The sequence below is a fragment of the Setaria italica genome, chromosome VII, assembly GCF_000263155.2.
Source record: "Setaria italica strain Yugu1 chromosome VII, Setaria_italica_v2.0, whole genome shotgun sequence".
Lineage (NCBI taxonomy): Eukaryota > Viridiplantae > Streptophyta > Magnoliopsida > Poales > Poaceae > Setaria > Setaria italica.
The window spans coordinates 15,296,042-15,311,642 of record NC_028456.1 but is presented as its reverse complement, the minus strand read 5'-3'; the positions used below and the strand labels follow the sequence as shown (position 1 = coordinate 15,311,642).

General features: G+C 47.0%; 1 protein-coding gene across 1 annotated transcript; it reads left to right on the top strand.

Annotated features, from left to right (window-relative positions):
- Positions 1-11,449: 11,449 nt before the first annotated feature.
- On the top strand, positions 11,450-14,671 carry LOC101760882 (putative B3 domain-containing protein Os04g0347400). The gene is made up of 6 exons (XM_022828217.1): positions 11,450-11,547; positions 11,661-11,928; positions 13,255-13,337; positions 13,416-13,717; positions 13,803-14,045; positions 14,167-14,671. Exons 1-4 carry the CDS (start codon positions 11,464-11,466, stop codon positions 13,653-13,655), a joined length of 675 nt encoding a protein of 224 aa, XP_022683952.1. The 5' UTR covers positions 11,450-11,463; the 3' UTR covers positions 13,656-13,717; positions 13,803-14,045; positions 14,167-14,671.
- The last annotated feature ends 930 nt before the right edge of the window (positions 14,672-15,601 follow it).

Here is a 15,601-nt window from a genome sequence, read left to right as displayed (position 1 = left end):
CAATTAAAAAAGATGAAGTATTGCAAGTGGCACAATGCCACGTCACATGATACCAACGAGTGCAAAATCTTCAGGAAACAAATACAGTCGGCCATTGAGCAAGGCAGACTTAAATTTGAAGTGCCGGCAAAATCGGCCAAGCCAATGAAGATCGATCAACACCCCTTTCCTACCAACATGGTTGATACGGGGAAGAATTCACTCCAAACAAAAGTGCTGACGTCCGAATCGGCCAAAAAGAGTGGCGCTGTTGATCCCAGAAATCAAGCTACGCCTGAAGATGTCAAGGGGAAGCGACGGATTGAGGACGCTGGTGGTGAGTCAGAAGGGCCACGCATTACTTCCCAGTTCCTGCTCCAGAAGTACCAACGTCAGCATGAACGCTCAAGGTCCCGAGAAGAAGCGATGCGTCGGCACGAAGAGCGCTGGAGATGCCCGTTCTTCATTCATTGTTGGGAAAATAACCTCAGGCTACCTTCGGCAGATACTTGCCCAGAATGCAACGATCCCTATCGAGGCAATCGGCCGTTCAGTAGGTCTCGCTCCAGGGACGGAAGGCCAGAACCGATCAGCAGGAATTGGCGCAACCAAGATGACCAGCGCCCTCCCGTGCGTGATCGGCTGGGGGGCAGAGGTGACCGATATAATCGGTCGGAAGATAGACGCCATGATAGGCAGGGGGGCAGGACTGATCGACATGACCAGTCAAACAACAAAGCCAGCGTTCATAGCCGGCTCGAAGAGATGGCCGATGCTCGGGTAACGGATGAAAACCCGTTAGGACGCGAACCGGAGTGGGAACGCGCCAGGACAGAGGGAAGGCCGATAAACCCCAGGTGGTGCCCCGACGGATTGACCAAGTCTCAAAAGCGAAGAATCCAGCGTCTCCACCAATGGGAACAACAAGAGGAGGAACAACAGAGCACGGCAGATAAGAAGGAAGGAAGGCCTCAGGTGTGGCGCCCCAAAAGGAACGATAAAAGAGACGATGAATCGGCGGGCGACGAATCGGCAGCCGAGATCAGCATGGTTTTCATACTGCCGATGGAGTTCATGACCCCCGCCGATCAACAGGACGTATCGGCGATAGAAGAACAGACAACGCAGTTGGCTTTGGAGCCAATGATGGCCACGTTCGAAAACCCCGAAGATGACGAACGACAACATATGAAGGCATTGTTCCTTAAAGGGCATGTTGACGGTCGCCCCCTTACTAGATTGATGGTCGACGGAGGAGCTGCTGTCAACATCATGCCGTACGCCGTACTCCGGAAGCTGGGGAAAAGCGACGACGACCTGACCAAAACGGACATGATGCTCAAGGACTTCGAAGGCAAGGTGTCAAACGCTCGCGGTGCTCTCTGCGTCGACCTCACCATCGGCAGTAAGACCCTTCCTACCACGTTCTTCATTATTAATGGCAAGGGATCCTACAATATGCTACTTGGCCGAGACTGGATACACGCAAACTGTTGCATCCCGTCAACTATGCATCAGTGCCTCGTACAATGGGTCGGCGATAACATCGAGGTGGTCAAAGCCGACTCCGTGTACAGCATTGCAGCAGCCGACACGCAGCAGTGGAGCTGCGAAACCGTCAGGTGCATATCAGGTAGGGTATGGGAGACCGATTTCCTGAAGGTCACCAATTTTGGCCTACAGCCGATCCGAGCAGTCGGCTCCGAAGACTCAGAATAGATGGATCAGTTCGCCCGAGAAGATGGGAAGCTAGGGCACGGGTTCACGTCAGCCGATTCATTAGAGATGATAGACTTAGGTGATGGAACCAAACCAAGGCCGACTTTTATTAGTGCAAATTTAGATCCAGGATACAAGTGTAAATTGACAAATTTGTTAAGGGAATTCAAGGATTGTTTTGCTTGGGAGTATCACGAGATGCCCGGTTTAGACCGATCCATTGTTGAACATCGGCTACCCATAAAACCAGGGTATCGGCCGTACCAACAACCCGCACGGCGTTGCAATCCTAAAATTTTACCAGACATAAAAGCTGAAATAACTCGGCTAATCGAAGCAAAATTTATTCGGCAATGTCGTTATGCCGAGTGGATTTCTAATATCGTACCAGTATACAAGAAAAATGGGAAGTTACGCGTTTGCGTTGATTTCAGGAATCTTAATCAGGCCACACCAATGGATGGTTACCCCATGCCAACGGCCGATGTACTGATCGATGCTGCCGCGGGGCATAAAATCATTAGCTTCATGGACGGAAACGCCGGATACAATCAAATACTTATGGCCGAAGAGGATATACCCAAAATGGCCTTCAGATGTCCAGGCCATCTTGGTTTGTTCGAGTGGGTGGTGATGACTTTCGGCTTGAAGAATGCTGGCGCCACATATCAGAGAGCTATGAATTACATTTTTCACAAACTCATTGGCCTCCTGGTAGAAATCTACATCGACGATGTTGTGGTCAAATCCAAAAGTCACGAGGAACATCTGGCCGATTTGCGAAAAGTGCTAGAGTGTACCAAAAAGCACGGTCTTAAGATGAATCCCAACAAATGTGCTTTCGGCGTATCCGCCGGACAGTTCTTAGGATTCATGGTACACGAACGAGGCATAGAAGTCAACCGGAAGACCATAGCAGCCATCAACAAAGTCGTGGCCCCACAGAACAAAACCGAATTGCAGTCTCTAATCGGCAAGGTGAACTTCATCAGAAGATTTATATCTAATCTATCTGGACGGATTCAGGCGTTCACGCCACTTCTGAAGTTAAAGCCACACCAGGAATTTATATGGGGAGAAGAACAGCGCAAAGCGTTAGAAGATATCAAGCAACAACTTGGTCTCACCACCAGTCTTGGTTCCCCCTCAAACTGGTAAGCCGTTTAAACTGTATTTATCAGCCGATGAAAAAGCTATCGGGACGGCTCTGGTCCAGGAGTTTGAAGGCAAAGAGCGGGTAATTTATTACGTCAGTAGAAGACTCCTGGATGCTGAAACAAGATACCCTCCGGTAGAGCGTTTGTGCCTGTGTCTTTACTTCTCATGCACCAAACTCAGGCACTATCTACTGTCGGCAGAATGTGTAGTCGTATGCAAAGACGACGTAGTAAAATACATGCTATCGCTGCCGATATTGAAAGGACGAATCGGCAAATGGATCTTAGCTTTATCAGAATTTGACCTGCGGTATGAATCGGCAAAAGCTGTCAAGGGCCAAGTCATGGCCGATTTCGTCGCCCAGCACTGTGGACCGGAGATTGCCCTCGTAGAGCTGGCGCCTTGGCAATTATTTTTCGATGGGTTATCATGTGGGGTCGGATCAGGAATCGGCATCGTTCTCATATCGCCTCGGGGGGCAAGCTATGATTTTTCTCTGCCGATAGAAACCGCCGCTACTAACAATCAAGCGGAGTACAGAGCTGTATTAAAAGGCTTACAACTATTGAGAGAAGTCAAGGCCGATTCTGTTGAAGTCTTCGGAGATTCTATGCTTATTGTGGATCAACTAACCGGAAGGTCTGAATGCAAGGATGATGTATTAAGAATTTATTACGAAGAATGCTTACAGCTCTTGAAAGAGTTTCGATCGGCAGTAATCGAGCACATCCCAAGAGACCGCAACGAAGATGCCAACAAACTCGCCCAGCACGCATCTGGGTATCGGCCAATTCTAGGCACTATGGCTCTGGAACTCACGGCCGATGACTGGCGTAAAGAAATTGCCGACTACTTGAAGGATCCGTCTAAAAAGGTGGAGCGGCGAGTACATTTTCATGCCACCAAATACGTACTGCTCGAAGATGATCTATTCTACCGAACGATTGACGGGGTCCTTCTCAAATGCCTTGGGACAGAAGAGGCCAAAACTCTAATGGGAGAAATCCATGAAGGAGTATGTGGAGCACACCAATCGGCACATAAGATGAAATGGATGATCAGGAATAACGGGTACTATTGGCCAACGATCCTCGAAGACTGTTTCAAATATTATAAGGGTTGTCAGGAGTGTCAAAAATTTGGAAATGTCCAACGTGCGCCCGCATCGGCCATGAATCCCATCATCAAGCCATGGCCGTTCAGGGGATGGGGAATAGACCTTATCGGCCAAATTTACCCACCGTCAAGCAAGGGGCACAAATTTATTCTGGTGGCTACTGATTACTTCACCAAATGGGTAGAGGCCATCCCATTAAGAGCCGTGACATCGGCTATCATGGCTGATTTCGTAAGGGACCACATCGTCTACCGATTCGGTATCCCTCAAACTATAACAACCGATCAAGGAACAATGTTCACATCGGGGGAATTTGAGGAATTTACGACCGATATGGGAATCAAATTGTTAAATTCTTCTCCGTATTACGCCCAAGCCAATGGTCAAGCAAAATCCTCCAACAAAGGAATAATCAAGTTGATCAAAAGGAAGATCGAGGAACAGCCAAAGAAGTGGCATTTATGTTTGACTGAGGCCCTGTGGCCATACAGGATGGCTTGTCATGGGGCTACTAAGTTGTCTCCCTACCAGCTGGTGTACGGTCACGATGCAGTACTACCGTGGGAATCGAGGGCAGGATCGAGGCGTATTTCGCTCCAGGACCAGTTATTGGCCGACGACTACTCATCGCTTATGAAAGGGGAACTCGACGATTTGGCCGGCCAACGATTGAGAGCTTTGATAAGCATTGAAGAAAATAAAAAGAGAGTAGCCAGGTGGTACGATAAGAAGGTCAAAGTCAAACAGTTCTTCCCCGGGGACTTGGTATGGAAGTTAGTGTTGCCGATCGGGTCTAAAGATCCTAAATTCGGAAAATGGTCCCCTACCTGGGAAGGGCCGTATAAAATCAGCAGATGCGCTCCAGGAAATGCTTACATTTTGGAAACAATAGAAGGAGAAGAATTTACTAGAGCTCTAAACGGAAGGTACTTGAAAAGATACTACCCTAGTATATGGGTCGGAGCGTAAGAAATTGACCGCGACACGATCACACATAACCGGTACAAATCGGTTTAGACAATTGGCCGATACAAATCGGTTCAAACACATAGTCGACCGGATCGGCCGATTACGTTCATTCGGTACGGGCGACGGGTTACATGGCCGACAAAACATTAGTCGCCCTTAGAACAAAAAATACAAAAAAACAAACTAGTTATTCTTCTTCTTGGACGCCTTCCCGTTCCGCTCCAACTCGTTCACGACACGGAGGCGCGAAGTCTCTGCCGCCGCGAGGACGACTGGCCGAGGAAGCAGACGGTTCCCGTCGGTGGGAGGTCGCTGGCTGCCGTTCCTCTCCACGAAGTCCAAAATCGTGCGGGCTGCCGTGGCGACGTCATCTTCAGGATCGTCACGGTGATGGCCCCTGATGGTTGGAGATCGGCGATTGCTTTCACTCACCACGGAATCCAAGACCACACGAGCTTCCGCAGTAATGTGGTCTTGGAGTTCCTCTCGGTGAGCCAGGATCAGCACCTTGTCCTCCGACGACAGCGGGTCCTCGGAGTGAATGCACTCAATGGCGCGCACGAGCTCGGGGCTAAGACGTTGAGGCTGAAACAAAGAAGGGATAAGAAGGAACATTCTTTTCCTAAGATCTAAGGGAAGGTAGAGGTCAGGGCTTCACCTGGTTAACAGAAGAAGAAGATGACGAAGCCATGACAGAGGAGTCGCGCCGATGAGAAGAAGAAGAGAAGTAAACCGAGAGCCAAGTTGGCGCTATCGGGAGTAAGCGCCGAGGTCGGTATTTATGGAAAAAATGCGTGGAAATCTGGTAAGGCCACGTCCCATCGGTAATAAGAAGGCAATAAATAGAAAGGGCGTCGCGAGGGACGGTCAAAGAAGATAGTAAATGTTCGTACAAAACGGTCAGTGTTTTACAGATTACCCAGAAGGGTATCGATAGCCGTGATGGCCCGACGCCGGATCTGATCGGCAGAGTCAAGAACCCGTTGGTCTTCTTCCGCCGATCCAGGGACCTCCGATGCGCTGCGATGAAGTCTCAAGGCCTCATGAGCAAGGCGCTGCCTCTCCCGTGTCAAATCGGTAATAACAGAGGGCAGCTCTTGGAGTTTACTCTCTTCGGCACTGATTGCCTTAGTCACTTGGTCCATCTCTTTGGCAAGCTCCGCCCTCCGACGTTTGAGGCGGTCTATCTCACCGATGATCGCCGGGCAGGAATCTTCTAGAACATGGATACGCCGATGCGCCTCTTGAGCCTGACGCTTGAAAGCGTTTTCATCTTCACGAGTCTTGGCCAGTTTTGCACGATCGGCCATATGACGAAGGGCCCTGAAGACTGGGATCCTCATGGACTCGATGAAGGCCGCCGGTGCCAGGGCCTCCTCCGCCTCCTCCGGCACTCGTCCGCTGACGTCACTGAAGAGCTGCCGAATCGGCGAAGCATCTTCTACTAGTCGGCCGATGTCCCCCTGAAGGAGGGATCGGATATTGGAAAGTTTAGCTCGGACGTCATCAGGAACGGAGCTCAGGGCGACTTGGCGGGAAGCGACTTCTTCGTCATCGGAAAGGGCAACCGCAAAGGAAAAGAGGCTGTTGTCGGGGGTGTCTTGCTCCTGGAAAAAGAAAAATAAAGAAAAAGGATAAATCGGCGGGGAATGAGAGCAAATCGGCTGGGTGAGAGCCGAGACAGAAACTTACCATTTTGAAGCGAATTTCCTCATGCTGCACCTGTGAAGCCGTCATGCCTTGCTCAGGAGCCTGCGCCATGGGTTCATCGGATGAAGAGGACTCCACGATAATCGGCGCGGTGCTTGGACCAGCTCCCTGAGAAGAGATCGGTGGTCGAGGAGCGTTCGGTGTGCCGATGGCCTGTGTCAGAGGATTGAATAAGTACATTACGCAAGTACCCGCAGGAAATCGGTAAGATAAACACTATACCTCAACGGATGGGGGCGGGGGCGCGTCGATGGCTGGTTGAGTTGCTGCCGATTGTTGTATTTCTATAGGGGTGCTCTGTGTGGTCCAAAGTTAAGAAGAGTTAATATCAGAATGACAATCGGAAATAATAAAACTCAGGCTTACCTGTATGGCTTCCAACAACAACGATGCGGCGGCCGCCTCGGCTTGTGTGATGGCTTGAGTATCGGCACCTTGAATGACTTGAGAAGGTGGTGCGGCCGAAGTTTCTGCCGATACGAGCACAGGAGGATCCGCGATTCCGTACGAGCCCGGACTCGGCGACTGGTCTTTTTAGTGGTCCTCTTATGAACTTGCTTTGATCGGCCGGCAATCACGTCAACAGACGGAGCGTCATAGCCGATAAGAGGATAAGTGGTATATGGATGACTCTCTATTAGCCGTCCGCTGCGGCTGTGTGTTGGAGGAGTCCGGTTCTCAGCCTGAAGAGATAATAAAGTGATTAGTACTCAATCATGTAAAGAGAAATAAAATCGGCTAAGTGAAGTACCTCGGCGTTCGGGTCAATATTGGCCGGGTCCAGAAGGTTGCAGTATGCCGATGCCGAGTTGCAGAAGAGAAATTGCTTCCAATCGGCCCACCAGAGTTTGAACGGCTGGACAGCAAATGGAGCTACTAGCCAGTCGTTCAAGTTAATTGTACTGGAGTCTGGAATTCGGTCTCGCAACCGACCGTAATCCAGGCCAGATGTGAGCTCATCTCTAAACTTGATTCGGCCAGCAAAGTACACTTGAATCGGCAGCTGACCCATGCCGAATTGTCTTGCTGCAGCGGAGGGGTTGTAGAATTCATACGTAGGGGCATCCTTCCCTGAGAAGAAGTTGGCCGGTAGGAGTCCTGGCTTGATCAACCCTTCATAGAGATCCTCATCAAATCGGTCGGAAGCCGAATCGAAGCAAGTGGGGAGCTCAAAGACCGGGTCGTCTCGCTGATACGGAAACCAAATGGTTGCGTCTTCATTAAATCCATTGTAGAAGCATCGAAAGTACTCGGCTACCTTTGTAGCAGAATACGCGCAACCTGGAAAGGCTGACGCCGCTTCGCCAAAGGACATGCATCGGCGGCGTTCGGTAGGGTCCTCCGCCGATTCGACATTGGGGAACGTCATGCGGTCCACCGGCTGCTGGGTGATTCTGCTCATGTAAAGATTCAACCACAGATTGAGAAACCACCAAGGCCCGCCTTGATTGCCGATCGGCTCTCCCTTGGATAGTCTTGTGCCGATTTGATGAAGCATATGGTATACAGCCCCTAACAGATGTTTCCCGAGGGGGATATGGTTTCCTCTGGACAGTGCTTCAGCTAAGGCTTGGGTGTTGGTTGTCGGGCCGGCGGCTCTTCCGCAAAAGAAGTGCTTTTCTAGCCACATCATCAGGAAAGCCGTGTGCTCCCTGTTCTCAACGGTCCCGGTCCTCTTATTACTTCTGATGAAGCCCTTCCACCCACCGATTCCCCTTGTATCCAGCCGATGTGACGTTGTGGCTAAGAGTTGGAAGGGTGTATCTAGGGAGGATATGTCAAGGCCGGTCAACAGGACCACATCGGCCAGTGTGGGGGTCATAGGACCGTGCCCAAATAAGAATGCATTAAGTGCATCAGACCAAAAATAAGAAGCCGCCATCACTAACGGCTCATTTTTCTCCATCTGAGATAAGGAAAGGTTGATGCACTGGCCGATTTTGAGCTCTTCCCATGAGACGCTCCTTGATGCGGCCACCCGTTGGTACCACTCCCTCCAACCTGGGGTTTCATTCGGCCAGGATCTAAAAGTACCCACCCAGTGATCTAAGTTCATATCAGATAGTTTGAAGGGTATCCGGTCGGTTTCCAAATTTATGAGATCTATTGGATCTGGGTTTCCCATGGGACCGAGACAAACAAGGCCGGGACTTCCCGTGAGGTGAATGGTGATTCGATGCCTAACTGCCTAAAAAAGAAGGGGGTGTGGAAAAGTAAGAAACAGATCTAAGGTGAATACATTGCTGATAGAAGAAGGATTCGGTATTTACCTCTGGGATGAAGTTCTGAGTAATCGGCGTGGTCGCCGGTATGGATGCGGATGACGGGGTCGCGATGGGGATCGCCATTGGGATTTCCGATGAAGCTCCTTCATCTGTGGATGGAGTGACGGTTGTTGCCACCACCACCAGAGGTGCCACCTCTGGGGCGTCGCGTGCGGGAGAACTGCCGGAGGGAGCCGCCATTGAAAGAGAAGAGGGAGGAGTAACAGGAGGTGGAGCTAGGAAGCTTCGGAGGCAAGGGAAAAGTGCTGAAAGAAGAAGAATGCGCGCGCGCTGGGAAAAGAGACGTGAGCTTGAAGATGAGGTGCGGGTGAAGCGCTATTTAAAGGATGCCTGAAGGGGGGGTAAAAATGGAATTTTCACCGCGCCGGCGCTTCGAGTTTTTCGGGGGTAGTGGCTGTCGTGGGCGCCCGTTTCGAAAAATTGCAATGATAAGCTGGAAGACCGCGAAACGGAAGGATATTTTCACTGCGGCCGTTTCGGAGGGGAAGTTATAAAGAATTTCGAAGTAAAAGACTATGTTTTACTCCGAAACTGGGGGGCATGTGTTGACGCCAGATTTCGTCACTAGTAGAATCGGCGCCAAGAAGAAGGGGAATCGGAGAAGCACAGTTGGGAATCGGCCAAATGGTGCTATAGTGCGAGATCGGCCGGTGATTTTTGTCTCGCTTTAGGTCGAATGCACTAGGGTCCCAATCGGTAATCTTTTGCCGATAAGGAATCGGCCGATTAGGAGGGTGGACTGATTGGGCCTGTATGGGCTTGGAAAGGGATAGAAGGATAAGGTGGAAATCAGCCCACGAAGCGTGGAGTAACTAACCTAGCACGAATTGTGCTTGTAGATATTCGTTTTCTGTTTGAATTAGAGATAGGATTCTAGTCGGTTAAGAAGTTATCTGTACGGGGCTATAAATAGCTACCTTTGTAAATCTGTAATCATCAACCAATCAATACAACAAGCAACTTTTTTCCTCGTACTTACTTTCAAGCGACTTCGCTACTACTTTTCTCTTTTCCACGAGTTCGTGCGGGTTGGCAGGGCTGCATCATCTTGATCTCCGGCCGATTCTGTAAGTTCCGTTTATCGAGTAATATCTAAGCTTTAACTCCGGGCGTATCGCTGTTGTTTCGTTTAGATTTATTCACTAGTTATTGATATTTGCTAGATTCATAGGTTTTTACCTGTTTTTCTAGTCTTTATCACCAGTTATCCAGCTAGGAATCGGTAGTGTCGGCTTTCTCTATTTTCTATCGTTAGATTCATCTATTGCCGATTAGATCTGTTCCTAGTGTTGTTATCATAAGCTTTGTACCGATCACTTTAGCAATTTCCTGTCTACAAGGCTACAGAGATCAGGCTGTCTTATAGCCGATTTCATTACCACAGTAAATCGGCCAATTCACTGATAAACTCTCTCGATTGGAAACCTAGCCGATCGTAATTTCTGGACCTGACACGTATTCTTCCTTGCCAATCAACAGGTCAGATTGGCTGGCACGCCGCGCGAACCGCACCAGGGCATTCACCCGAACAGGAGCTAAGCAGATTCTCCCGGGTCGTGTGTCGGTCGCTTGGATTCGGTTGACCGATTTCTAGCGCCAACACATGGTATGAAGGTGAAATTATGTAATAAGGATGAAAATACAGGGGATAATTGGTAAAAGAAATATATTACAACATGGAAAATTGTTACCAAGTATATTCATATTATGCTAGAAAATAGACAGATACTCCCTCCGTCCCAAATTATAGATCGTTTTGGATTTTCTAGATTCATAAATATTATTATGCATCTAGGCGTAGCATATATCTAAGTGCATAACAAAATCTATGAATCTAAAAAAGCTAAAACAATCTATAATTTAGAACGGAGGGAGTAACAGGTAGTAAAGATAGTAATTTTAGTTGGTGGTGCGCATTAGATTTATCTATAAACTCCTAATACCTTGTCTCTACTAAAATACTTATGTCTGTTAAAATACGAGCATGGGTTAAGAAGTCAGTGATGTAAAATCATTGCAGTGTGGAAATATTTTGAAATTTGAATTCAGTTATGTAATTTATGTACATTAATAAATATATAACTTGAATAACTTAAAAAATGATCTGCCCAACATTAACTAAGAAAATTATGCATATCCATCGGTCCCATTTGTGAATACTCTGCTTTAATAAATAAAAAGGTATGTTCTTTTAAATATTTCACAAATAAAAATGGTAGTAGTTCATAAAAACATGTTATGTTCAAGGAAAAGTTTCATGTTAACTAAAAATGTTCGACCTAAACTAGAGTGTACTAAAAAATATCGGTCACCTATCTAGATTAAATGGTATAAAAAAAATTGAAGTGACCTATCTTATCTACAGCCAAAATATCGGTCACCTACTCACCTCAAGTTAAACATGGCTTCCATTTTCTTAAATAGAGGGAACAGTAACTTCGGAATTCTACACGGCGGTAACTTAGTGCGAACTTGGTACGCCACGGCGGCCCCCGCTGTGCCTTCACTGCAGCCGACTCCCGGGCCATGGCGTCGTCGTCGAGCGGGTGCCATGGCGCCGCCACGGCGAAGCACCGGTGCGTGCTGCTGCGTTTCACCCGCGACAGCCTGGTAAGAGCTACGCCGTCGCCTTACGCCGGCCCGTCGCGCCGCGCGCTCGGCTCGGGCAAAGAAACCACTCACTCCGGCAGTGGAGTTGCGCTGATCTTGCTGCGCCTTCGCAGCGCATCCCCGATGAGCTCGCCGCGGAGATAGCCGCCGAGGAGGCCCTCGTCGTCGGCTCGCACAGCAAGGTCTGGCGCGTCGGGATCGGATGGGACGGCGACGGCGCGTTACTGGGGCGCGGGTGGCGCGCATTCGCGGCCGCGTGCGGGGTCGAATCCGGGTGGTTCTTGGTCCTCCGCCACCGCAGCCGCGGCTTGCTCACCCTCAAGGCCTTCGACGATGACCGCTGCCTCACGGAGCTCGGCGCTCAAACAACTGCGCCTGCAGGTAAAGATCGATTCTTCTCCTGGTGCCGGAGTCCTAACATTTTCTTTTTTGGGAGCCAAATCTCAAACAAAAGTAATTAATCGGTGATGGATCTTTGCTAGATTACATCTATTTGATTGAGGTGATTTTTTAGGGGGAACTTCTACCCTATCTTTCCCCTGTAAAAAGTAAATGCTCTTCTTGCAGTGGTACTGTTTGATCTAAGCATCATGTAACAGATAGCTCTGTGGTGTTGGTGATCTGCTTGCACGCTGAAAAGATAATTCTAATTTTGCAGTATTAATGTGCTAAAATGTCCAAATTTAGGATTGGCCAAATTTGCTCTATGACATTGCAAAAGAGACAGTTGCAAAATATCATTGCAGAAGATGAGGAATAGCGTTGCAAAAACTCCTTTGGAATGGGAAATGACACCGCCATAGCTTCGGCTGTTCAGAAAATATAGAGAGACACTGAATAAAATTCGAACTTGCCCTGGATGAAATTTGGCTCTTGGCAGCAGTCACCAGATCACTTCCTTATGGAGCCAAAAATGGAGAACATACATTCGCTTTTTAAGCAACCTACCCAGCCCATCTATCTCTACAATTCTTTCTGCAAAGAGATTCCAGGCACTACAGTGCACCACTGCAAACTGAATGCAGTTCATCTTTTTCTATGCAATAAAATAGACATCTGAACATCACTTGTCCCAGAAACTGAACAAATTTCAGGCACCAAAACACACAGTGCAACCAAGCTACAAAGAAAAGGACAAGGTCAACTAAGACCTTACAAAACTTTTCTGTAACTAAACCTCCCCTGCATCTGTAACTAAACCCAAGTCAAAGGAGCTTTGCAGCGGTATTCTCCACCTCAAGTTCTTTGCCATAATGGTATTTTGCAACTCTATCTCTTAGGCCTTGAGAACATTTGCTCTTTTAAGATTCGAGTTTCATATTCTTTGACAAAAAAATAGTAGAATATTCCATGGTTTTGGTCAGGACGAAAATGATACAATTGAATTTACATTTGAAATACTTCACTGTGATTTTGATGTTGTTGCTACAAGCAATAATATAAGCGAAACAAATGGTCAAGTACAATTCATATCTTGAAAGTTGAAACAGAGGGAGTGCTTCTTGAAGGAGAGGGGAAGAAAATAAAACCAAATGATCTTGCGTATAGTTGGAATAAGGAGGCTTGCAAGAGGATATTGTCCTGAATTAAGAGTACATGCGTTCTTGGTTAACTTCTAGTTCTAGTTCATCGTAGCCAGTTTGTAGTTGCTTACTGAATTGTTGTTTTCAGTGAAACCTGATGTTTTGTAATTCATAATTTCTTCAGTTGAAGCAACCACGAATTACAAAGGCGCTTCCCGTAAGCCACAATTCATCAATGTGTTTCCTACGAAGTCCATGGGAAAGATGGTCTGCAGACTGTTGTTGCTACTTTGTTTTCTCTTTACTAGAATGTTCTGAGTTTACTCTGTTTATGTGCTGTTGCAGCTAATACCTGCTAGGTTTGCGCAACATTACATCCCTAAAGACCACCTGAACAATCGCATGGTCATCATTTCAGGACCCCTTGGAAAAGTTTGTCCAATTGAGCTCGAGATGAATCAGTCAAGCATGTTCTTCGCAGGTGGTTGGTCACAGTTTATGGCGTTTCATGGCATCACTGAGGCTGATGCTCTGCTGTTAAGGTATGAGGGTAACATGGCATTTACAATTAAAGTGTTGGGCTGATGGATGCCAAAGAGAGTCCATGCACAAGGATGGCAGAATGCAACAAAATGAGCTAGAGATAAGTAAGTTTATGATATCGTTGAATCTGTTTGTAATGTGTTTGAATGTGAGTTGAATATTGATACATGTCTCTTTTGTCTTATCAAGCATCAACATTACCAGATACTGAAAGGCAGCTGGCAGCAGGAAATCTCTTCTGCTTCCAGTAGGAAGTGTCAGAGCATGAACAATTGGCCCGATACTGATGGACAAAGGAGGCCAAAAGGCTTTGTGACTCCTTCGAAGAAGAAAAAGAACAAGAGTTCAGAGACGAATTGTGCCTACGATCTGGGACCACCTGCGTGGTTGACGAAGAAAATGAACGCTAGCATGATGAGCAAACATCATCTTGTAAGCACAATCATTTGTGTTCTTGGAAAAATGCACAAACTTGTTTCATTTTTAGTGATTATGAAGTGGATCGTGCTTACAGAAATCAGTTGCATAACCCGTTTGCTTGCAATTCTTGCAGTCTCTACCGCGCCCCCTTCTGCAACGCAATTGGTTTCCGGAAGCGTTGCATGATTACACTCCAGGACTCCATGGGCAGCACCAGTTCTTGGCAGGTGCGCGGTCTCCCTTACAAGAATGGCGGCTGCCAGCTTGGATCGGGTTGGAAGAAGGTTTGCCAGGATACTGGGCTCAAGTACGGGGACGTCATCACCCTCAAAGTCATCAAAACCAGGCTGTGGGATGTCATCATCATGCGTTCTTAGTCTAAGGACCAGACAGTATATATATCAGTACATCCTTGGCTTTTGTTAGAAACATTGGATGCTAGTGATCACCTTATGCTAGGTACAGGTGCCGCCTTATGCTGATAGTGATGGCCTTCACTAGGTCAACTAAAAAACCATCACGGGTGAGTTGTATAGCGATGTCCTTTGTCTAATGCATGGAATTATCATGTACTAAGTTATGTCGGACCATGACGGAGAAATGCATGAAAAGCGACCGGCTTTAGTACGTTCCTGAAACATAGCTTGTTTGCATCGGTTTTCCTTAAATTATTTGAAAGTTTAGGTGATTGAAATATACAGAGCATCGTGTAGCTTAAAATCAGCCAAACCTGCATATAGAATTTCTAGGTAAAATTTGTTGACTCAACATTTTTGGTTTTTACATGGGATTTATTTATTTTTAAAAGACATGTTAGCATTTTCTTGTTGACTTAACCGCTTTCTACAGATTTACTCCCTCCGTTTTTATTTATAAGGCGCACACGCATATCAAGATTTAAACTTTGCAATCTTTGACTAATAATTTGACTATTATTTTTTATTTTTATAATGTAAGCTTTATATGGTTGGATTGGTAATCAAATATACTCTACAATAATTATAAGTTTTTTTTTTTGAAAAATAAGCAGGAGCATTGCTACTTCATTTAAGGATGTAGAAGTTCAGAGTTACAGCATAGAGAGTTACAGCCATAGGTTTATGATTATAAGTTTATAGCCATAGGTTCATTGTAAAATAAGTTTATGATTATAAGTTTATACTATAAATAATATGATGTGTTTATGATATAAGATCAATATATGGTCAAAGTGTTATTTAGAAGACCATGCCAAGTAATACCATGCCAAGTAATACCATGCCTTATAAAGATGGAGGGAAGTAATACCATGCCTTATCAAGATCTAACTTTCTTCGACCCGTTCGCTTCAGCTTATTCAGCTGGCTTATCAGCCATCAAACAGTGTTTTCCTCTCACAACAAATCAGCCGTTTCAGCTTTTCAGCCGGCTTATAAGCTGAAGCGAACAGGCCCCTTATTGTCTCATCACTATTTTACAATTAAACAAAAAAATATTTTCCTTTTTTTAACACGTCCACCGCTGACCAACAGTAGCAACCAAGAAGAGCACGCCCCGCTACCCCGCCTCACTGCAGCTGCATCCCACAC

Coding starts and splice junctions, on each gene's coding strand:
- LOC101760882 (XM_022828217.1), top strand. CDS start 11,464: ATGGCGTCGTCGTCGAGCGGGTGCCATGGCGCCGCCACGGCGAAGCAC. Junction 11,548..11,660: donor GTTTCACCCGCGACAGCCTG/GTAAGAGCTACG, acceptor GCGCCTTCGCAG/CGCATCCCCGATGAGCTCGC. Junction 11,929..13,254: donor TCAAACAACTGCGCCTGCAG/GTAAAGATCGAT, acceptor TAATTTCTTCAG/TTGAAGCAACCACGAATTAC.